At 39.9% G+C, this 19,950-nt stretch overlaps 2 protein-coding genes across 14 annotated transcripts in view; both read left to right on the plus strand.

The window, feature by feature from the left end:
* Window positions 1-217: 217 nt before the first annotated feature.
* Window positions 218-14,857, plus strand: LOC127616436 (nucleolar protein dao-5-like). 3 transcript variants are annotated; one of them, XM_052088011.1, is made up of 35 exons: window positions 218-440; window positions 516-569; window positions 1,540-1,596; window positions 1,717-1,779; window positions 1,868-1,933; window positions 3,041-3,112; window positions 3,183-3,254; window positions 3,323-3,378; window positions 3,659-3,731; window positions 3,803-3,874; window positions 3,966-4,022; window positions 4,382-4,423; window positions 4,495-4,566; window positions 4,626-4,691; window positions 4,773-4,838; window positions 4,912-4,983; window positions 6,739-6,858; window positions 6,926-6,973; window positions 7,061-7,135; window positions 7,216-7,335; window positions 7,419-7,472; window positions 8,368-8,430; window positions 8,518-8,595; window positions 8,676-8,747; window positions 8,820-8,897; window positions 9,282-9,338; window positions 9,419-9,481; window positions 10,237-10,290; window positions 10,357-10,440; window positions 10,511-10,561; window positions 10,949-10,984; window positions 12,640-12,717; window positions 12,804-12,843; window positions 12,931-12,982; window positions 13,382-14,857. In XM_052088011.1, the coding sequence occupies exons 1-35, from the start codon at window positions 438-440 to the stop codon at window positions 14,343-14,345; spliced, it is 3,150 nt and encodes a 1,049-aa protein (XP_051943971.1). In that variant the 5' UTR covers window positions 218-437; the 3' UTR covers window positions 14,346-14,857. The 3 variants fall into 3 exon arrangements, with proteins under 3 accessions (XP_051943971.1, XP_051943972.1, XP_051943973.1); XM_052088012.1 differs by having other exon boundaries at window positions 8,676-8,735; XM_052088013.1 differs by lacking the exon at window positions 7,419-7,472.
* A 774-nt stretch (window positions 14,858-15,631) lies between these two features.
* LOC127616440 (titin homolog) overlaps window positions 15,632-19,950 on the plus strand; it is a 31,700-nt gene continuing 27,381 nt past the window's right edge. For 3 of the 11 annotated variants that reach the window (XM_052088031.1, XM_052088032.1, XM_052088030.1), the window contains exons 1-8: window positions 17,111-17,224; window positions 18,471-18,518; window positions 18,621-18,647; window positions 18,728-18,796; window positions 19,070-19,120; window positions 19,427-19,507; window positions 19,581-19,631; window positions 19,696-19,740. In XM_052088031.1, coding sequence (XP_051943991.1) covers window positions 18,480-18,518; window positions 18,621-18,647; window positions 18,728-18,796; window positions 19,070-19,120; window positions 19,427-19,507; window positions 19,581-19,631; window positions 19,696-19,740 — 363 coding nt within the window. In that variant the 5' untranslated portion in view covers window positions 17,111-17,224; window positions 18,471-18,479. Of the gene's footprint in view, window positions 16,203-17,110; window positions 17,225-18,470; window positions 18,519-18,620; window positions 18,648-18,727; window positions 18,797-19,069; window positions 19,121-19,426; window positions 19,508-19,580; window positions 19,632-19,695; window positions 19,741-19,950 lie in introns of those variants that run through there. The other 8 variants (XM_052088026.1, XM_052088029.1, XM_052088028.1 and 5 more) reach the window with 7 other exon arrangements.

Below are 19,950 nucleotides of genomic sequence, written 5' to 3' on the forward strand. Positions count from 1 at the left end.
TTTAATGGTGATTTAAAATCGGAATATGAGACGTTCAGATGCTTGATGGAAATATCGGATACTCCGTGTTTCCATGACGCACACTTGTCAATTCAATTACGTTCTAATATTGAGATTTCTAAGCAGCATTGAACGCAGCACACCTCGCAGCATTCTCGCTGCTAGGTAAAACCGACCACGCCCTCCGACCTCTAATAAATACAAAGACTAGTGAAACTGGTTCGTCGGGATTTTGAAGCTTTGCTGTTGTTCCATAAAAGTCGTCACAAGGGACTGGGTGAAGTTTTTTTTCCTCGTCCCACGGGAGCAGAGGTGGGCGGAACTTCTTAGCTCAATAGCCCGGCAGAAAGCTCTTTCACAGAAAGAACCGGGGCAGAGAAGGACGTGAAGAATTTTCCCGAATTTGCTTTGGAGTCTGAAGCTAAAACAGACCCAAAATGGTGAGCGAGAGGATCCTTACCACACACACTTAAATCCTGTTGTCGTTGTTAAACTGTTTCAACGTGTTTGGACAGGATCGGTACGGCGACCTTAATATGGACTTGGAGTGTGATGGGGGAGACGTCGCGGTGAGTACGAATTTCATCAGTTTAGAACGTTTTATGGCGATAATATCACACTGAAGAGCATTGCCATCGTTGACAGTCATGATTTCCTAACCTAAAACTTGTCCGTAAAGGCAAAAAAAGTCCGTGACATTGACAACAATATTAACATTTATTCACCGGCAAGGAGCTCGAAAGCGCGCTGCACCCCGATAATTTTATTTCTTTTAAAATATAATATACATATTCTAGGTTAAATTAAAATATTAACATTCCATAATATACCTTAGCATAACACTCCTTATGATATTATAATAATAATAATACATTTTATTTATAAGCGCCTTTCAAGACACACAAAGGACACTTTACAATAACAAAAACACAAAACAATGCAGGTTGAGCAGAGGCATATCTGTATAAATGTAAAAAAATAGATATCTGTAAAAAGTAAAAAAAGTATGGCCACAAAAATTGTATACAGTATACCAAAAGTTACTTTTTGGGGCTTCACAGAAAAAGTATAAATTTTGTCCAATTAATGGTATATTGATTGAGTGACACAATGTGGTATCGACACTGATACTCACTGCTGGGGTGTTAATACTATTACATATCAATACTGGAAGAGTGATTTGGTTATCGATTCCACTTAAAATGAATAAACCCTTGCCACCTACTGTAGTGGATTTGCAATTAATTACACTTGATTTTTAAAAAATAAAAAGAGCATTTTCCCAACGATCACAAGCGCGATCCAGACTTTGCACCGTGCATCCCTATTTGAGTAGGATTTCCTTAGAGTTAACTGTGGAGCCCTTTTGGACACTGTTGCTCACCAAAAACAGCAGCACTCAGTCTCTCATATCAAGTGTATGGAGTCTTGTAAACATAGGCGGGATTTAAAAAAAAATATTCCCCAACCGCTAATGGGTAGTCGAGTAATGACCAGGCACCATTTGCAGGGAAAAAATTAGTTGCTTTTGCATTTCAGCAAAAGACGTTTTTTGGCGGCATGTTCAAGCGATCCTCCAAGTCGTCCGAAACACAGGTAACAAATGACGATAATGATAACGGTAATAATAATGATGATATTAGTAATAACTTTATTACTAGTTGTAGTAATAATAATGAACCTTGCAACCTTACCATTTAAATGTTTTCACCACAGGACAATCTGTCAGTCAGCAGTGAACTGTCAAAGAGTAACGATAGTCTGAACGGCAACACGAAGGTCTCATCCTGGTTTCTAATGTTGCATTGTTGTGCATCAGGCTCATGAAGACACCAAAATCATTGTCTTTTTTTCTCCATGATTCCAGGACAAGGGGGGCATGTTTAAAGGCATGTTTAAGAAGCAGCCTAAATTGTCCAAAGAGCCACAGCAGGTTTGTTGTCGACCTTGTTGCATTTTATTTTGTCTTTCGTGATTAAAAGAAGGAAAACCTCAAACAAATGAGACAAGCTACATGTTGCCTTGTCACTAGCTTTTTGATAAGATAAGAAAATCTTTGTTCGTCCCACAATGCAGAAATTCCCAATTTACAGCAGCACAGTTATGAAAGGAAGAAAGTAGAAGAACAAAAAGTAAAGGAGCTGCACAGCCACTCTTGCGGCACTCAAACTTTTGCTCCCTCGCCCTTTAAAATGTTTTGTTTTTTTAAAGACAGTTTCATGCTTGAATGCAACACAGAATTTGTTTTGGCTACAAATAACACTGTGATACTGTGTTGTAGCCTCCACACTGACTGTTTTAGGACCGTTGTCGTACTCAATTGTCTTGAATGCAACACTGAGATCGATTTTTGACTCTTATGGTCTTTTAGACAATGCAGACTTTGTTTTAGGTACATTTCATAACCCTTTTTGATTGTTTTAGGACTATTTCAGGACTCTTTTGGTCTTTAATGGAATGGTTGAATGTAGAGGAACAACAATAAATCAACACCTAATCAATTAAAAATTAATTTTTAGCATTCTTATATTTATATTTTTATTTATATAATTTTTGTCTTCTACTTTCTCCCTTTCATAATTTTGCTGCTGTAAATTGGGAATTTCTCCATTGTGAGACAAATAAAGGTTTTCTTATCTTACCTATTTTCTGACATGTTGCGGACCAAACCAGTGACTGAATAATAAGTCATTTATGTTTTTTATCTGTTTCTGCACTCTGTTTCTAATATTGCTGTGTTTTAGAATACAGGGATGAAAAATCAATTAATCCAATGATTCGACAAAATAATCAACAGATTAATCGATTATTAAAATAATTGTTACTTGCAGCCCGACTTTAATGTGTTTCAGGATTCATTTTGCCCTAAACGCTGCACTGACTGCAACACTGTATTTTACCGCTATTGGAGTTCTACATTGATGTTTCTTAAATGCAACATCGATGGGCAATTTTAGGACTTTTTGGACTTGAACGCAATTCTGCTTGAGCTGCTTTAAAGATTAAGGTGATGTGGTTTTTGTTTTTCTTTCTTTTTCAGGTAGCGCTCTCACAGCACAATCCAGAGTTTTCGGTGAGCAACGACAGTTTAGATGACAGTAAGCCGTCCAAGGTGAACCTGCACTTGTATAGTTAGCTCAAACCAGTTAGCCTCTGATGCTAAACTCACTTGTCCTATGCAGGACAAGTCTGGCATGTTGGGTGGGATACTGAAAAAAAATCCCAAACGGGGACATGCACGCAGGCCCTCACAGGTACGCAACACGACAATCACACTTACATACGCATGTAAAGTGTTACAAAATATATTTTGTTCTCTCAGGATCTTCTTGACATCGACATGTCCGCAAGCAATAACAACGTGAACGACAACACCAAGGTGAATATTGAATGTCGCAACGTTTCCAATAGAGCTTTGAGCTAGAAATTGTCTGATTGTTGTTGTTGCTCGATTCATGTACGCTTGTGTGGTACGGTTTATTTCCGTTTGACATAACATTCCAAAATAAAGCTTAAAATGCGTTGCGCATAGAACTTGCGGCAACATTGTATTTTTGGACTGTGGGTGTACTTTTACGTACTTGAATGCAATGTGGAAGTATTTTAGGACAGTGCTAGAGTTGTTTTTAGGAACAATGTGTTGATGCGTATATTTTTTGGTGGCGCTCTCACAGAACAATCCAGCGCTTTCGGACGGCATCGGCAGCTTAGATGAAGCCAAGCCAACCAAGGTGAGCGCACGCTGGCACAGTTAAACTCACACCAGTGAGCCTTTGAAGCTAACACCACTTTGCCTACGTAGGAGAAGTCTGGCGTGTTGGGCGGGATCCTGAAAAAAACTCCTAAACGGGGACACGCACGCAGGCCCTCGCAGGTGACAGCACAATACTGGATTAAGATGACACAGAAAAAAAAAACCCATGTCGAATAAAAGTAAAGTAAAACATCATCTTTCGTTCTTTTAGGATCTTCTGGACATTGACATGTCCGCCAATCACAACACTGTGAATGATCACACAAAGGTGAGTGAGTATTTATTGTCACATTGAAAAATGCTTTGAAAACCAGAAACTGTGACTTTTAGTGTTCACTGAACATGTTTTTAGGACCCATCTCAAGACTCTTCTGGTACTGATTTTGTTTCGTTTTGTCTTGAATGATACCCTGACTATGTTTAAGGACAATTTCTGGATTGTTTTGTTCCAGAATTTAATCCAGAATGTGTTTCTCAGTGCGTTTTCAGGACTCTTTTTGTCTTGAATGCAACACTGACTGTTTTAGATCAAATGGAGTCTTTTGCTCTTGAACTTTGACTTTTGCTTCAGCTCACTTTAATTCATTTCAAGTCATTTCTTGAGCACAATGTTTGTTTTCCTTTTAGGAGAACAGCGGGATGCTTAGAAAATCTCCAAAAATAGCACAGGTGATTTCCCCCTTCCCTCTCATATATGACCTCATCCTCCGACAGTAGACAAAATTCTGCTTCTTTTCCAGGATGATTTGTCCGCAAACGACGAGCAGTCAGGGAGCAGCAATAACCTGGCCACCAACAATAAGAACGCAAAGGTGACTATTACTTGAGCACGAAATGATGCTAACGGCAATCGCTAACGTGCTCTTTTCAGGAGTCGGCTGGAATGTTTAGCGGAATGTTTAAAAAATCACCTAAGCTGTTAAGAAACAAATCTCAGGTGAGCAGCAGTGGAGTCAATTTTCTTCTCGTTGTCGTTGAATGATTTTAACTTCAATTTGCATTTTATCGATTTGTCCAGGATGATTTGTCTCAATCCAGCGAACTGTCAGCCAGCAGTGAAAACCTCTCTGAGGGCGGGGCTAAGGTCAGTGGTGCTGAAGCTCATGGCTTAGCATAGCAGTGAAATCCAAAGCATTCATTTCCTGTTGTTTCCGCAGGAGAAAGGAGGATTCTTTAGTGGAATGTTCAAAAAGCCCAAACAAACTGCTGCAAGCAGAACTCAGTCTCAGGTCAAATATCTTTTACTCATGGTCTTGAACGCACCATTTTGTTTTACATTTTTCTCGGCTCTTTCGTTTGTTTTTCCTTTCTGCTGACTCTGTTTAAGGGCAATTTTAGAACTCTTTTACCCAATGCTGAATGTTTTTAGAACCATTTTTATAACTTTTTGGCTCTGTTCAGATTCTTAAGACTATCCCAGGACTCTCTGGCTTAAAGATCATAAAAATCACAAACGATCTTCTCATGGCAGCAGACTCTGGCCTTATCTCCATCCTCATCCTCCTTGACCTGAGTGCAGCCTTCGACACAATCTCTCACCCCATCCTCCTCAATCGACTCTCTACCATAGGCATCACCAACACCCCTCTACATTGGTTCCACTCATATCTCACTGGCCGCTCTCAGTTCATTCAAGTTGATTCTTTTACTTCACAATCCCTCCCCGTTTCTTCTGGTGTTCCCCAGGGTTCTGTCCTCGGTCCGCTCCTCTTCATTGTCTACCTCCTTCCACTCGGAAACATTTTCCGCAAATTTGGCTTACACTTTCACTGCTTTGCGGATGACACCCAGCTCTATCTCTCCAGCAAACCCGACGCTTCTCTCCCACCCTCGTCCCTCTCTCACTGTCTCTCAGAAATCAAATCTTGGTTCACCCACAATTTCCTCAAGCTAAACAGCAATAAAACTGAACTCCTACTCGTCGGTACCAAATCCACTCTAAACAAAGCCGACAGTTTCTCCCTCACAATTGATAATGCCACTATATCTCCTTCCCCCCAGGTGAAGAGTCTGGGTGTCATCCTTGACAGTTCACTATCCTTTCACTCCCACATCAATAACATTACCCGGTCCGCTCATTTCCACCTTCGCAATATAAACCGCCTCCGTCCCTCACTCACTCCGCACACCACCGCTATCCTTGTTCACAGTCTCGTCACTTCCCGTATTGACTACTGCAACTCACTCCTCTTCGGTGTCCATCAAAAATTCCTCCATAAACTTCAACTTGTTCAGAATTCAGCAGCCCGGATCATCACGAGAACCCCCTCCTTCCATCATATCACCCCCATCCTCCGACAGCTCCACTGGCTTCCTGTCAAACTTAGAATCAACTTCAAAATACTTCTCTATACATTCAAAGCCATCCATAACCTTGCGCCCCCCTATCTGTCAGATCTTCTTCAAATCTCCATTCCCTCTCGCTCACTCAGGTCCTCATCCTCCCTCCACCTTTTTCTACCCTCTGCCCGTCTCAGTACAATGGGGTGCAGAGCCTTCAGTCGCTCTGCCCCCAAACTCTGGAACTCACTTCCTCCCAACATTCGTAATATTGACTCTCTTTCCTTATTCAAAACCCAGCTCAAAACCCACCTATTCAGACTTGCCTACCCGCCTTAAATCTTTCTTTATTTATTTATTATTTTATCTGTGTTTTATTATTGGTCTTGGCTGTACAGTGTCCTTGAGTGTTGTGAAAGGCGCTTACAAATGTGATGTATTATTATTATTATTATTAAAGTACTCTTAACTACGTGGAAGCACATTGAGAATTACCTTGTGTCTGAAATGTGCTATACAAATAAAGCCACCTTGCTTTGCTTTGAAGGTCACACTGAAATTTTTTTGTAGGGGGTCCACTTCAGAACCCATTTTGTGCAATTGTAGGGCTCTTTTGGTCTGAAATGCAACAATGACTGTCGGACAATTTTAGAACTTTTAAGACAATGTCAAATTTGACTTTGCGTCTGTTCTCGTGTTTTTAGGAAGATTTGACGGCAGCCAGCGAGCTCTTTGCCAGCAACGACAGTCTCGCAGAGAAGATGTCTAAGGACACGTCTACAGGCTCCAAAGAAAACCTGACGGAGAAGCCCAAAGTCAAACAGGTAGTCCATAAATGTGATTTTTGTGAGGAATTTGACCATTAACATCAACGTGTCTGTGTGCACTCAGAACGGCTTCAGTGCCATGATGAAGAACGCCTTCTCTCTTGATAAACCGGTGTGTTCGTTTGTTTGTCCCGTTTTCCATGAAAAGACGCAACAATATTTTATAAATATTAAAACAATTGTGTGTGCGGTTGTTTAGGAGAAGGAGAACTCCGATGCAGATGTCAGTGAGGAGATGTCGGACACCGACGAGAACCAGACCGGCCATAAACGGGTTCGACAAGTTGTTTCGTGGAAATCCTGAAACTTCTCTTTGACGGGTGATTCATGTTTGTTTGAAACATTTGATTTCAGAGCAAGCTGGCCGGCGCCATGAACATGTTGAATCCATTTCGGTCTGGAAAGGACAAGCACAGCGATTCCAGTGACGATGACACACCTGCCGCTAGTGACAAGTCGTCCGGCCATAAACAGGTATTGAAACCTTCCTCGCGTTGCACCCACATTGTCAAAGGTAACGGTTGTCCTCCATCTTAATGTTTCCTCGCCTCCCTCAGAACGCCATGATGGGAGCCATGTCCAAACTGAATCCATTCAGGCCTGCCAATAAAGTAACTTGATTGTCGATCGCTTCTGCTAGTTTCATAGTGACTGTAGAAGATGTGGGTCCTTGGCTAGTGATGTAATCATGAGCTTATTGGCGGCTGGGCGCTTTCAGGCTTTCTTTTCCATTTCACAACCATTTTTAACCCTGGAGAACCCACGGGGTCAAATTTGGCCCCTATATATTCTGCTACTCAAATGCTACCCTTAAATCCCAAAGGGTCAAATTTGGCCCTAATCCTAAATTAGAATTAAAGCATTAAATAAATGTCGGTGTTCAGTGAACATATAGCAGTCACTTAATGTAAAATTCATTTTCCAAAGGAGAAAAGGGTTCTTGGGTTCTCCGAGGTTAAGACCATTCCAAGATGTAATGGTCTTGAAGACAGCACAACTTGTTTTAGGACAGTTTGGGGACTGCGGTGATTTTGAACACAAAGGTCCAAATCAGAACCATTTAATTGTTATAGGATGCTTCTTGTCTTTGAATGGAACCCAGTTTTGTGACTCTTTTCGTTTTGACCGCAACGTTGACTGTTTTAAGACTATTTCAGAACATTCTTGGGACTCCTTTCATCTGGAATGAAACACTGACATTTTTGTCGGACAGTTTGGGGACTCCTTTGACTTTGGGAGCAGCACTGATGTTATTTTGGGGAAATTTTAGAACAGTATTTCAGTCTTGTGTATAGTGCTGACTGACTGTGTGTTAAGAACATTCTTGTAGTTGCGCACCACTTTTTAGTACTGGAACACAAGACTGAGTTCATAACTGGACCCCAGCGATAATAAACTTTTGTCCATTGCTGCCGTAAGAAGACCTTTGTTGACTTTTGAACAAAGTTTTCATACAAAAGTAAACCATTTTAACTTGTACTTCCGTGACTTTCCTCCTTTGCGCAGAAAGACACGGAAGACACGGAGGTGCTCATAGAAGCTGACAAACAAATGGAGGGGAAACAAAAAGTACTGCATATTCATTATGAGTAAATGGTGACAACACATACGCATCCTCTCTCTTTAAATCCTTCCTGTGTGTGTCATCCTGGTCAGCTCAAAAACAACGGCGTCGACAGAGAGCAAAAGCAGAGAAGTGAAACGTCGCCACTTCCACATCAACCCGCCCAGGAGGTTTGAGAGCAGTTTGTTTCCAGTTGACACTCTCGTGCCCACACGGCCGCTTTAACTTTGTCACTGTCATGCCTTCATAGGAGAAGAACCGGGTAGAGGCTCAGGCCAAAGCCACGGCGAAACCATCGGAGGACGCTAAGGTACAAACATTTGTGGCTTGCCTGCTGCCAAGTTATCTACTGTATGCTTTGGGCCAACAAATAGCAAGTACTTCTCTGCTGCAGGACAACAAGAACATGACGTCTCGGGAGAGGGCAGATAAGGAAGCTCCAAAAGTTCCCCCCAACAAGCCTTCGCAGGAGGTAGGCGGAGCCTCTAATGTTGTTTGTGTGTATCCAAAAGCAGGCAAGAAGGGTTCTGAAATTAACCAAAAAGAGTGCTAAAGGTTACCTGAAACACCATTGGTGTTAAGGTCAAGACGAAAAAAAAAAATTCTAACTCTAAAAGCAACCAAAAGATTCCTGAAATTGTCCAAAAACATCTTCAGCGTCATGTTCAAAACAAAATGAATCCTAAAATTGCTTCAAAATAGTCAAAAAGACTTCTGAAACGGACCCCAGAAATACTCTTTTGTCATCTTCTTAATATCGCTCTTAAACACAGTCTGTGTTGCATTCAGTATCAAAGGAGTCGCGCTTGCATGTGTGTGCTTGACCTGCTTCTGAAACGCCGCTATCGGATTTCAGGAGCTCAGGAGGCGAGCAGCCAACACAACTGTGCCCAAGCAAGATAACCAGAACCAGGTTTTGATCATGAGTCATGTGACAAAGAATCTTGAATGTGAGTTGGGGAGATCCATATTGACGAGGTCATTATCTCGCAGGGCCAATCAGATGATGAGCGTCTGAAAGAAGATGGCGAGGGAAATGAGGTGACCCCTGTGGAGGTGAGCTCGACATGTATCGAATGTTTTGAGATCCTATTTTTGTTTTATCGCTCCCACGTGCTTCAATCACATTAAAACGTCCGAAAGGACCTAGTAAAGCAGATTTTTTAAAGTACTCCTTTAGTGCATTTTCTTACTCTCGCTGTCAAGAAATGACTATGCCCAGTTTCAGGAAATTAATATCACTCTTGCTCGCACAGTTCTCCAAAATAAGAGGTCAGGCATGCTTACTTCAAGTGCTTTTCTCTTGTCATGTAAAACTGACACATGAAAGGAAACATTCATTATTGTACTTCTATTTATGTTAATTGTGGTTCAGCATTCGTGAATGTATCTTTTTTTTAATTTTTAGATTGAAACTTATTTCCCTATTATTCGGGAAAAACTTTGCCTTCGGGTTTATTTTTTTATTTGTGGGATATTTGCCAATCGTGGTCCGGCTCATCCCTGAGAAAAGTGTTCACGTGTATATTTAAACAAAAAAATATTTAACCAAGCCAAATAATTTCCTCTAACATATGTCCGCTATCTTAAAACTAACATGTAATGCAAAACACAATCGATGGACAAACAGAAAGTAGCATCGATGGAAACTAACGGCAGCAAGTCATTAACAGAGCATTCAGCCAACACTCGTTGCAAAATTCCAAAGTCAGTGTATACTGTTAATAGCTACCCAAAAAAACCCCAAACGATTGCTTAAAAATATGCTCCGTAACAGAGGTTCATCGCATCTCCACGTGTCACTTTTCCAGAGCAAGAAGAAACACAAGCACTTCAACCCATTTATGCCTCGTGGCCCTGCCAAGGTACGTGAATGTCACATTTGTAATTAGTGTTATTTTCAATGTTTAACACTTGTCGCTTGACAACAGCCTCCATCAGACGACAAAGGGCCGACAGGCAAAGAAGAAGAAGAGGATAAAGAGGTCGAGGATGCTACCAACAAATCCAAAGAGGTCTTTTTTTCCCGCCTTCATGATAAATTCTTTGCCATAGTTGTTTCACTTATTGATTTTTACTTTTTAGGTCAAAGTCAAGAAGCCAAAGCGACACAATCCCTTCATGCCTCGGGTCAAGGTAATGCATTTAAACTCTTTCACTGCTCTTGACAAGTATACTTGTCTGTTGTTTTTTTTTTTTTCAACGGGGATGGTTGGGCGACCAGTACATGCCATTGATGCCCTGTTTTAGATCAGCACAATTTGAGATTCCACTGAGAAATCGGCGACATTTTGTGCGTGTTACCTCTTCATCGACTGCTGATTGTAAAACAATGGAAAAAGGCATGAAGAAAGGAGAAAGCCGATTCTTTCATTTGGTATTTTGGTGTACATATGATCATCAACCGTAATATTCCGAAAATGTCAAAATCTTCTAAAATGGCTGGCAATAAATGAGTTTCAAAAGATGGATATTGATGAGATGACAAGTGTTGTAATCGTCTTTGTTTTGGGTGTGTTGCAGAATAAAGCGGCGCAGAGACGAGATGCAGATGCTGAGGTACACTTTTTGTTTGAATTATTTTATAATTTTATTTCCGTTTGTTTTAGTTTACTTTTATTCTTTCATTTGACATTTTTTCATTTCATTCATTCACATTATTTCATCCTAATTTAGCAGTATTTTAATTGAATTACCTTTAGTTTGTTTTTCTTCTAATTAATTTTTTAAAATTACATTTTATGCACTCTATTTTAACATTTATTATTCTAAATGTATTTGTTCTTTATTTAATTGCATATATTTTGTTGTTTGTTTTTAACTTTTCGTTGTTTTAATTTTGCATCTCATTACATGTATTTTGTTTAATGGATTTTTCTCTTGTTTATTTTTTTCAGGTTTTATTAGATTTATCATGCTTTTTATTGTTTTCTAATTAAATCAATGTAAGTTTATTTTTGTTAGTTTGGTTTTATATTTTATTATCCTAATTTTATATTTACTGTTTTGTAATTGATGATATTGATTTTAAAAAAAATCATAAATCCGTCCGTCTTTATACTCAAAGCAAAGAAAAATAACAATAAGCAAATCGCCAAAATGGATTTTTTTCTTTACCCATCATTGTATTCTTTTGCATTCTCACGGTGCATATTTTTGCTTGGTAAGGTCTCATATCAAACATGACACAATGTTCTTTCGCTGACACAATTCTTACCTTCCACAATGCTGTCACTCTGGTCCCACCCTGTCAGGGTTTTCTTTTCACACAATGCCACTTCATCATGTTTCACATTGTTAAAGGGCCGTTTCGGTCACCTGACAGCCTCCGCCCGTACTTCTCACCCTCGTCTTTCAGCAGAGAAGACTTTGGGTCAATATTTGTTTTTGCTTTATTTATTATTTTTATTTTTTTTGTATTCCCGACACAATGCCACCGTATCGAAGGCATGTAAGACGAGATCAGGCCGCCACAATGTGTCCTGACTCGTTTGTCTGCTTCCCTCGAGGGAGACGCCACTTCTGCAACAACACACTATGAAAAAAAGCACTTACTTCTCTTTAGCATCCAGCAGGAACACCTGCTCTAATTACACACTGCTCTTCCACCATAAAACACACGAAAACACTTGAGAGACATTCCGTTCGGTTTTGTTTTTATTTTTGTTGAAATGAAATGTGCATCTTTTTAATTGATTTTTTTAATTCTATTTTTTTCTCATTTATTTAGTTTTGATTGAGATTTTTTTCGCTTTTTATTTTTTAACTATTTTGAGATCATTTTAAAAATACATTTAATTTCACTTGTTTTAATTTAATTGGATTTAAATGTAGCATTTATAAAGAGAATATTATTGTTTTTTAATTTAGTGTTTGAGTGAATTTGCAGGTAATTATCCTGGATTTAATTTCACTTTGTTTTAATTACAGTTAAATGTACGATCAAAGCATTTAACATAAGCATGTATTTTTTGTTTTCTTTAATTTATAAAATTATTTTATAATTGTATCTGCATTTTATTCATTTGTATTTATTTTACTCAATTTTTTTTCTCATTTACTTTTTTGTGATGGAATGTTTTTTTATTTTGATGTAGTGCAATGTATTTTTAGTTCATTTTCTTATTTGTAAGATTTTAACGTTGATTGACAATAAGAATAGGATTCATTTCGTTTTTTAATTATTTGTAGTTCATGTATAGTTGGTGTTTCAGAACGAGGGTAGGAACAGGGGTTTGTTCGAGCGCCTGGAGGAGTTCCGCATCGATCCGTCACAGCCTGAAGACAGACAGGTCAGTTTGAGATCATCGCAGCTTCATGGCACCACCGCGTAAATAGGCCTGAATCAAGCAATCTACTTTTTAAAATCTTCTTCCAGGACATGGAGGGTCTTATGGAGTGGTGGAACAACGTGGAATGTAAGTTAAAATTCAAATTCTGCACAACACCTTTGAAAAGGGCGGTGTTATTAGAAAATCTTTGGTATCCTTGTTGCTCTTCCTTAGCTTGGGAGGACACGCCTCAGGATGAAGACATGTCGGATAAAGAAGAAGCTAAGTGAGTGTCGGGGTCTTGTTGACACAAGGGGGTAGACATTCCAATAAATTCCTCCTTCATATTTGTTTTTCTAGTCCTACAATGTCTATACATGAATGGATAATACTGGCCAGAAGAGTTGTGCCATAGTGATTGTCAACATGGAAGTAAATGACGTAGTGTAGTGAAGTCTATGGTCAGCCGCCACTTAGTTGGTTAGTGAGTGGCTGAAGAGAATTGGTTTGTAAGATTATTCAAAATGTTCATTTTGTAGATTGCTGCAGATGTATTTTGTTTATTGGATTAATTGCGAATTATTTGGATTGAACAAGTTACCACTAAATTCTGATGAGTAGCATGAGTTCCTTGCTAGTCACTTGGTTGGTTTTTAAAACGGAAACTACCATTTCCTCTGGCCAGGGCATTTGCGGTAACGGCGGAGAAGGTTCAGAAGGGCATCCGCGTGTTCAACAAGCTGTTCTCCGAGCGTGCCGAGAGCCTCTGGCAGCATGTCATCGACCTGAACGGCATCGCCGATGGCCTGGACAAGTTCAACAAAAACACTAAGATTGCCCAGATCACCGGCGGCTCCACCAGTGCTATTGGCGGCGTGGCCACCATTGCCGGCCTGGCCCTGGCACCCGTCACTTTCGGGACCTCCCTGATTGTGACGGCCGTGGGGCTGGGCGTGGCCACGGCCGGCGGCCTCACGTCGGCCGGCGCCGGAATCTCCAACCAGGTCAACAACTCCATGGACCGCAAGAAGGTTGAGAAGATTGTTCAGGACTACCAGGAGAAAATGGCGGACCTCAACAAGTGCCTTAAGTTCATCAAGCAGGGAATTGAGAACTTGCGGCGCTTCGACCTCATCAAGATGAAGAACAACGCGTACAACCGTGACTTCCCCGTGCTCAGCAGCAGCTTTTACGAGGATGGCGCCATGGCGGGCAAAGCCATCCTTATCAACGCCAACGAGATCATGCGCGTGGTGCAGATCGCCAACGTGGCGGGCAGCACTGCGGCACGCGCCGTTCAGATCGCCAGCATGGCCACCGGCGTCCTCACGGGCCTCTTTGTGGGCATGGACATCTACTTCGTGGCCAAGGACTCCAAGGAGCTGAAGAAAGGCGCCAAATCCGAGTTTGCCGGCAAGATCCGCGAGGTGGCCACGCAGTTGCACGATGGCCTGGTGGAGCTCAACACCATCCGCGAGGAGCTGCAGGGCACCACCACGCCGGAGGACCAAGACCACCAAGGGGGCGACGGCTCAGAGGGGAAGGATAAGAAGACAGGGGGTTACGACTACGACAGCTCTGAAGAAGATGAGATTGACCGTATCAAGAAAGCCATCAAGAAAGACCTCGACAACAGGGAATACGTATGACAGACCAACACAGGCCACTGGGAAAACTAAATGAACTACTGAGATACGTTTGAGAGACATTATACATTCCATGAATTAAATACAATCCTGGGATGACTTGGAAAACAAATAAGCACCCCTGAAAATGTGGTTTACTCTACCATACTTGCCTCGGTTATTATTTTGCCAGCTCATTGCACATCCAATGTGTTTGTTTTTTACATTTTTATGAGATGCAAAAAAATAGATTTTAATAGCAGAATTTTGAACACAAACTGCTAGCTTCTCTTTGGGGAATGAATGCCTCTCGTTTTAGCCGTGGATTGTGCTCATGGAGTTTTTGATATGCAATGTCAGAGTGATTCTTTTTTTTTTTTTTAATCACACTAGACAAGAGCCTTTTTATTGTTGTAATAAACGTAAATGGCGGCTGGCTAACGTTGGAGTCAACACTCACTGGACCTAATGTAGAAATCTTTAATATATTTGGAGCAATATTTTAGCTTTGCGCACTAGATTGTTCCTAGTGACAATGTTAATCTGTTGAGCGCTATCCTGCATAAAATGCTGTATTTTTATGAAATGAACTTTGTATTTATTGTTGTCAAATTGTGGGTGGACATTTAAATGTTCAATGTATGCGTTGTGATAACGGCAAAAGTGGCAATACTCTGTGCAATTAAAGTAAGTAAAGAGTCTAATAAAGGCCTGATTTTTTTTAAATCTGTGTTTTGCAAACAGTTGGAAAATTGACAAAATTATAATTTTATCAATTTAATATTACAGTATTGCTTTTCCATTTTGTTTATATATATTTAATTCCATTTTTTTTATTTGGTGAGAGGAAAAAAATTAACATTCTCCAAACAAAACAGGAATTTATTTTGTGAAAAAAGCAACACCAGAAAGGCACCCTCATTTAGCATCTGTTATGGTTGTGTTTTTGTAGTTTTTGTTTTTATAGGAATGCAAAATTGTGAAGTAATGATACAATTTGATAGTCGTGTGTTTAATGAGTCATAATTTCCTCGCCCCGCTTTGAAATACTAGCCAACATTGGGGCTTATTTTGGTATCCTCTTGTGTCAGACTTGAGGTTGAAACTGATGAGTCAAACCTGCCGAGATCCAAACTCAGGTACGTTAGGCCCTGCCCCTTCCTCCTCCTTCCCTCCTCCCTCCTCCTCCACCTCTTCCCAGGTGAGTCACACACAAAGGAAATAAAAGAAAAGGTTTCAAAGACACCATCTACAGGTAAAATCATTGCATTTATCACCCCGGCACATGACGAGGATGCAGTTTTGCAGGGCGTGGTTTCATATGTGTGTGTGTTTGTGTGTTAAAATTGTCTTCCTGGTAACAATGTGGGGTGAGTGTTATTTAGTTGAGGAAATTGTCATAATTGATATTTATTATTACTGCAATATGTATTCATCATTATAGTATCGCTATTATTGTTGTTGGACTGGTGGACCCGTGTTTTAGCGAGCGCGTCTGCCTCACAGTTGGGAGTTTCAGGAATTCAATCCGGGCTCGGGCCTTCCTGTGTGGAGTTTACATCTTCCCCCATGCTTGTGCATGTGTAGCTTTTCTCTAATTTCACCCGTTGCGTGAATATGAGTGTTTGAGTTTATGTGCCCTGTGATTGGCCGGTGACCAGTCCAGGGTGTACCCTGCCTCTCTCCCAAAGTGAGCTGGTATAGACTGCAGCTTCCTCTCTGACCCGAATAATGACACGCCCATTTGAAAGTGGATAGTAGGATTGTTCTTATTCTAGTGCATAAGACACTTGACTGTTTAACACACTTATCGCAAGATGTTCCCTCAGGACATGGCAGTGCAATAGAAGATCTTTGTGGAAGGATCAGAGGAGTCAACAAGTAGGAACATGCACAAACATTACAGCTTGCAAAAGTTTATATTTAGAAAGTCAGTCAGTCAGTCTACGGAATGGCAGCATGATACTCGGCATGCTGTTGCGTAAAGTTCCAGTCGGAATGAGGTGACGACTATTAAGACAAATAAAGGAAAAGAATTCCATTTGGACAGTAGAAAACATTACATAAATGCAATTAAGAGTACATTCATGAGAAATACATTGATTTAATGCAGTATAACACAAACCTTTTATAAATCTGTGTTTTACTGTTTGTACTGTTTTGTTTTTAATTTACTTTTTGATGTATTGTTATAAAAGGGGATAGGTCTGTTTTTAAATTTATTTTTAATCTAAAAATAATATGGATGGATGCATTTTAATTTTTTTTAAAGAATCACATTACAAGCATGACAGATTATTTTTTGTAGTAAAACTATTGCACTATTGTTTTTTTTAATGTTGGGCATGCAAGTGGTACTTAATGTAAAATATTTCAAAAACTTGGATTAAAATATTTGGTTTTATTATTCTTTTTAAAATACTTTAAACCTCTTTTGTTTTCAGTTAAATGTTAAATTAAAAGAAATTGAAATGCAGTGCGTGTGAGTGTTTTTTAAAATGTTTTGATTTATTTGATTTACTGTATTTGTATTCATGGTACAGTACTACATATATTTTTAATTGCGGGGAACAATCAGGTCTAAACTCACTGAGATATTTCCAGGTCATTTAAATAAAATATCGGGAAATACAAACGGCTTCGCCCGAGAGAGAAAAACGTTCTAGGTAAGATGAACACATTTGAGTGACACATTTTGGGGAAATACACTCAAAAATCTGTTCGTGTCACGCCGCGGAGGTTGTGATGAAGGCGGAAATTTCGGAGCCTCACCGGGTGCCCTTGAACGCCTCTGTAACTGCAGATGCGTTGCGGGGTGTGGTGAAAAGTTTGGAAAATCTCAAGACAGGCATTCACTTTGTGTTCGTGTGTTGGGATCTCAGTGACAGAGGAACAATTGCGAGGTTTGTCAAACGCCATTAATGACACAATTAGCACTTCAAATGCTTTCAATGTGCTCGGCATTCATTGTTTTTGAACGGCTGCTGTCAAGCTAACAGCGTTTAATTAAATGCCTGCCGTTTATCTGTCATGATTCAGTGTTCATTGAAACATAGAAAAATGCGGACTTATTTTGTTTTGTAATTCTCCGGTGCCTCTCTGGAAGCACATGATAATTGAGGAAATGTGTAGATTCGCAGTAAAACAGACAGGAAATATGTGTTTTCATTTACAGCCTCCGCTGTTGTGAAAGCGCTATATACATCAGCATGTATTGTATTGTATTAAGTAGTCACTAAGAAGCAACTTCCGCGTGACAAAATAATCTAAAAAGTAGATCTTATAATTCCTATTTGGGAACGTAGTGGCTTTGGGTTCACAAAACTAGCCTCAATGTTACTTTTTTTAAATACGTCTGCGAAAAGCAACGAGTGTTGTATCTTCTTGTGATGCTCTTTCTGTGTGCAGTGTATCTGTTTTCTGCCGCGCCCTCTTGGCCAAGGCGTACACCCAGCAGAAAATCATGAACCAATTCCGAATTAATTATTTGGATTCATTTTTATGTGTGTGTTTTTTTTACTGTATGTTTTTCTCAGTGGCATGCAGTCTTTACCATCCTAAACACACGATCAAAAGCACTGACCTAGATTTATAATTGACATGGAATTTTATTTTGTTTCCAACAATCTTTGTATTCATTTCATGGTGTGTGACATGTAATGTCCACAGAAGCCCCCAAAAAATTCCAAAATACTGGGTTGATCATTTTAATGTTTTCAGAGGTTGACGTGGACATGAGTACAAATGTGCATATTTTGGTGATGATTGGTGGAAGTTATTGGACATTGAGGGACGTTCATCTTTTTTTTCCATAGCAAGTGCCTATGGATTCATAAAATCAAATAATATTGTGGCGATCATTTTAATATATTCAGAGAACGACGTGGGCATGAGTAGAGCTACGTACATACTGTACATTTTGGTGATGATTGATCATAGTTTAGACTTTTTTTTATATGAAGCGTTTTAGACTTTAGTCCTCCAGGAATGCGTTTTCTTTCATTTCAGTGGGGGAAGTTGATTTTGAGGTACAAGTGGCACAAGTCAAGTTGCCGCTGTAAATGCAAATGTGCTCATCATTTCACAAGCATGTGGAAGTGTTTACCATACTGATTAAGGTAATTTTCTGAACCTTTTGTCTCGTTTTAGGGAAGTGAGATGGAGAAGATGAAGCCGGAAGCCAAAAAGAAAAAGCCTGTGAGAACGAATGGAAACATAAAAAAAATCAAATCAAATCAATTGGAAAAAAAAAATCACATTCCTAAGTCAAATTTCTAATGTTCTGTGTTGTCTTCACAGTCCAAACTACCTCCCTGGCCTCCAGAGGTACATACTCCGCAACGAGGTGTATACATTTACAGAGGTGTATAATCTGCATTTAGTTAAAATAGGACTTTTTGTTTCAGCCTCAAAGAATTGATGCAGAGAAATTGGACAAGCCCACCCCTGTGGTTCCTCCGCGACCCAAGCACAATGTTTGTACCAAATAGTGTTTTACTGTCAAAAACGTTGTGAGACAAATAACGTTTTTTTTATCTTATCTTAAAAAAAAGGTTTCCTTGATTTTTTTGTTTTTTGTTTTTTGGAGGGGGGTTCTTGTTAAATGTCTTTTCAAAATGATAACTTTTTGAAACTTTATTTTGGTTTAGAACACATCAACTTAAAGGTTGACTGGTTGATAGCAAGTTGATAACGTCTTGGAATATGATTAAATAATTATTTTGGTGTACATGTATGTATGTGTGCAGGAACTGAGTCACACACAATATCGCCTGAAAAGATTAGAAATGGATGGTGAGGTAAGTGTGTTATTTGTTGAAATCTTGTCAACATTAATTTATTCCTTGGCATCTGAAATTTAAAAAATCACGGTTGTCCATGAAACTTTCTAAAAACCTGTACAAATAATTGATTGTTTATGTGGTGTCAATTGTTTAATGGGATATCGCTAACTAGTGACCCGGCGTGCGCATTACAGTGTTTTCACTTTTTGACGTGAATGTTTTCTCTTGGTGTCATGTTACTCTGGCCCTACTTGTGGTGATAACAATAGACAACACAAATAGCAGTGGGGGGGAAAAAATGTTTTGGACGTGATTTTTCAGGCCAGTCGAAACATGACCCAAAGCGAGACAAAGGAGAAAAAGCCAGAAACTCCCGTACCGGCGCCTCGACGAGCAGAAAAGGTGTAGTACCGGTACTGTCACAATTTAACAAATTAAAGTCAACGTTGACTTCCATTTTTTTTTTTGCGTGCAGGAGAGGAACTGGACTCCGAGACACAGTCGGCGCAAAAGCGACCACAAGCAGGTACACCATCTTCTGATGCCATCTCGATGTTGGCCGCCAACACTTGGTCCTCTTCTTTCTACAGAATTCTGCCGGAAGTGTCCAATCAGATGCAGCTGACACCAAGCAGGTTTGTCACCACCTACTAGGGCTACTGGCAACTGCAATATGCTGACTGATTTTCAGCGCGTTAAATCAAGAATACCGTTAATTTTGAATATGTCGAAGCAACGCTTTTGTGCACCATCCAGTATAAGGTTCCGTGACTTGTACTTTGAATGAGAGGCTCAGAGAAAGGCGGCCTTGATGGTTGCATGGACTCTCTGGCTAAACGTGTTTG

This window comes from Hippocampus zosterae, chromosome 15 (assembly GCF_025434085.1).
Source record: "Hippocampus zosterae strain Florida chromosome 15, ASM2543408v3, whole genome shotgun sequence".
Taxonomy (NCBI): Eukaryota; Metazoa; Chordata; class Actinopteri; order Syngnathiformes; family Syngnathidae; genus Hippocampus; species Hippocampus zosterae.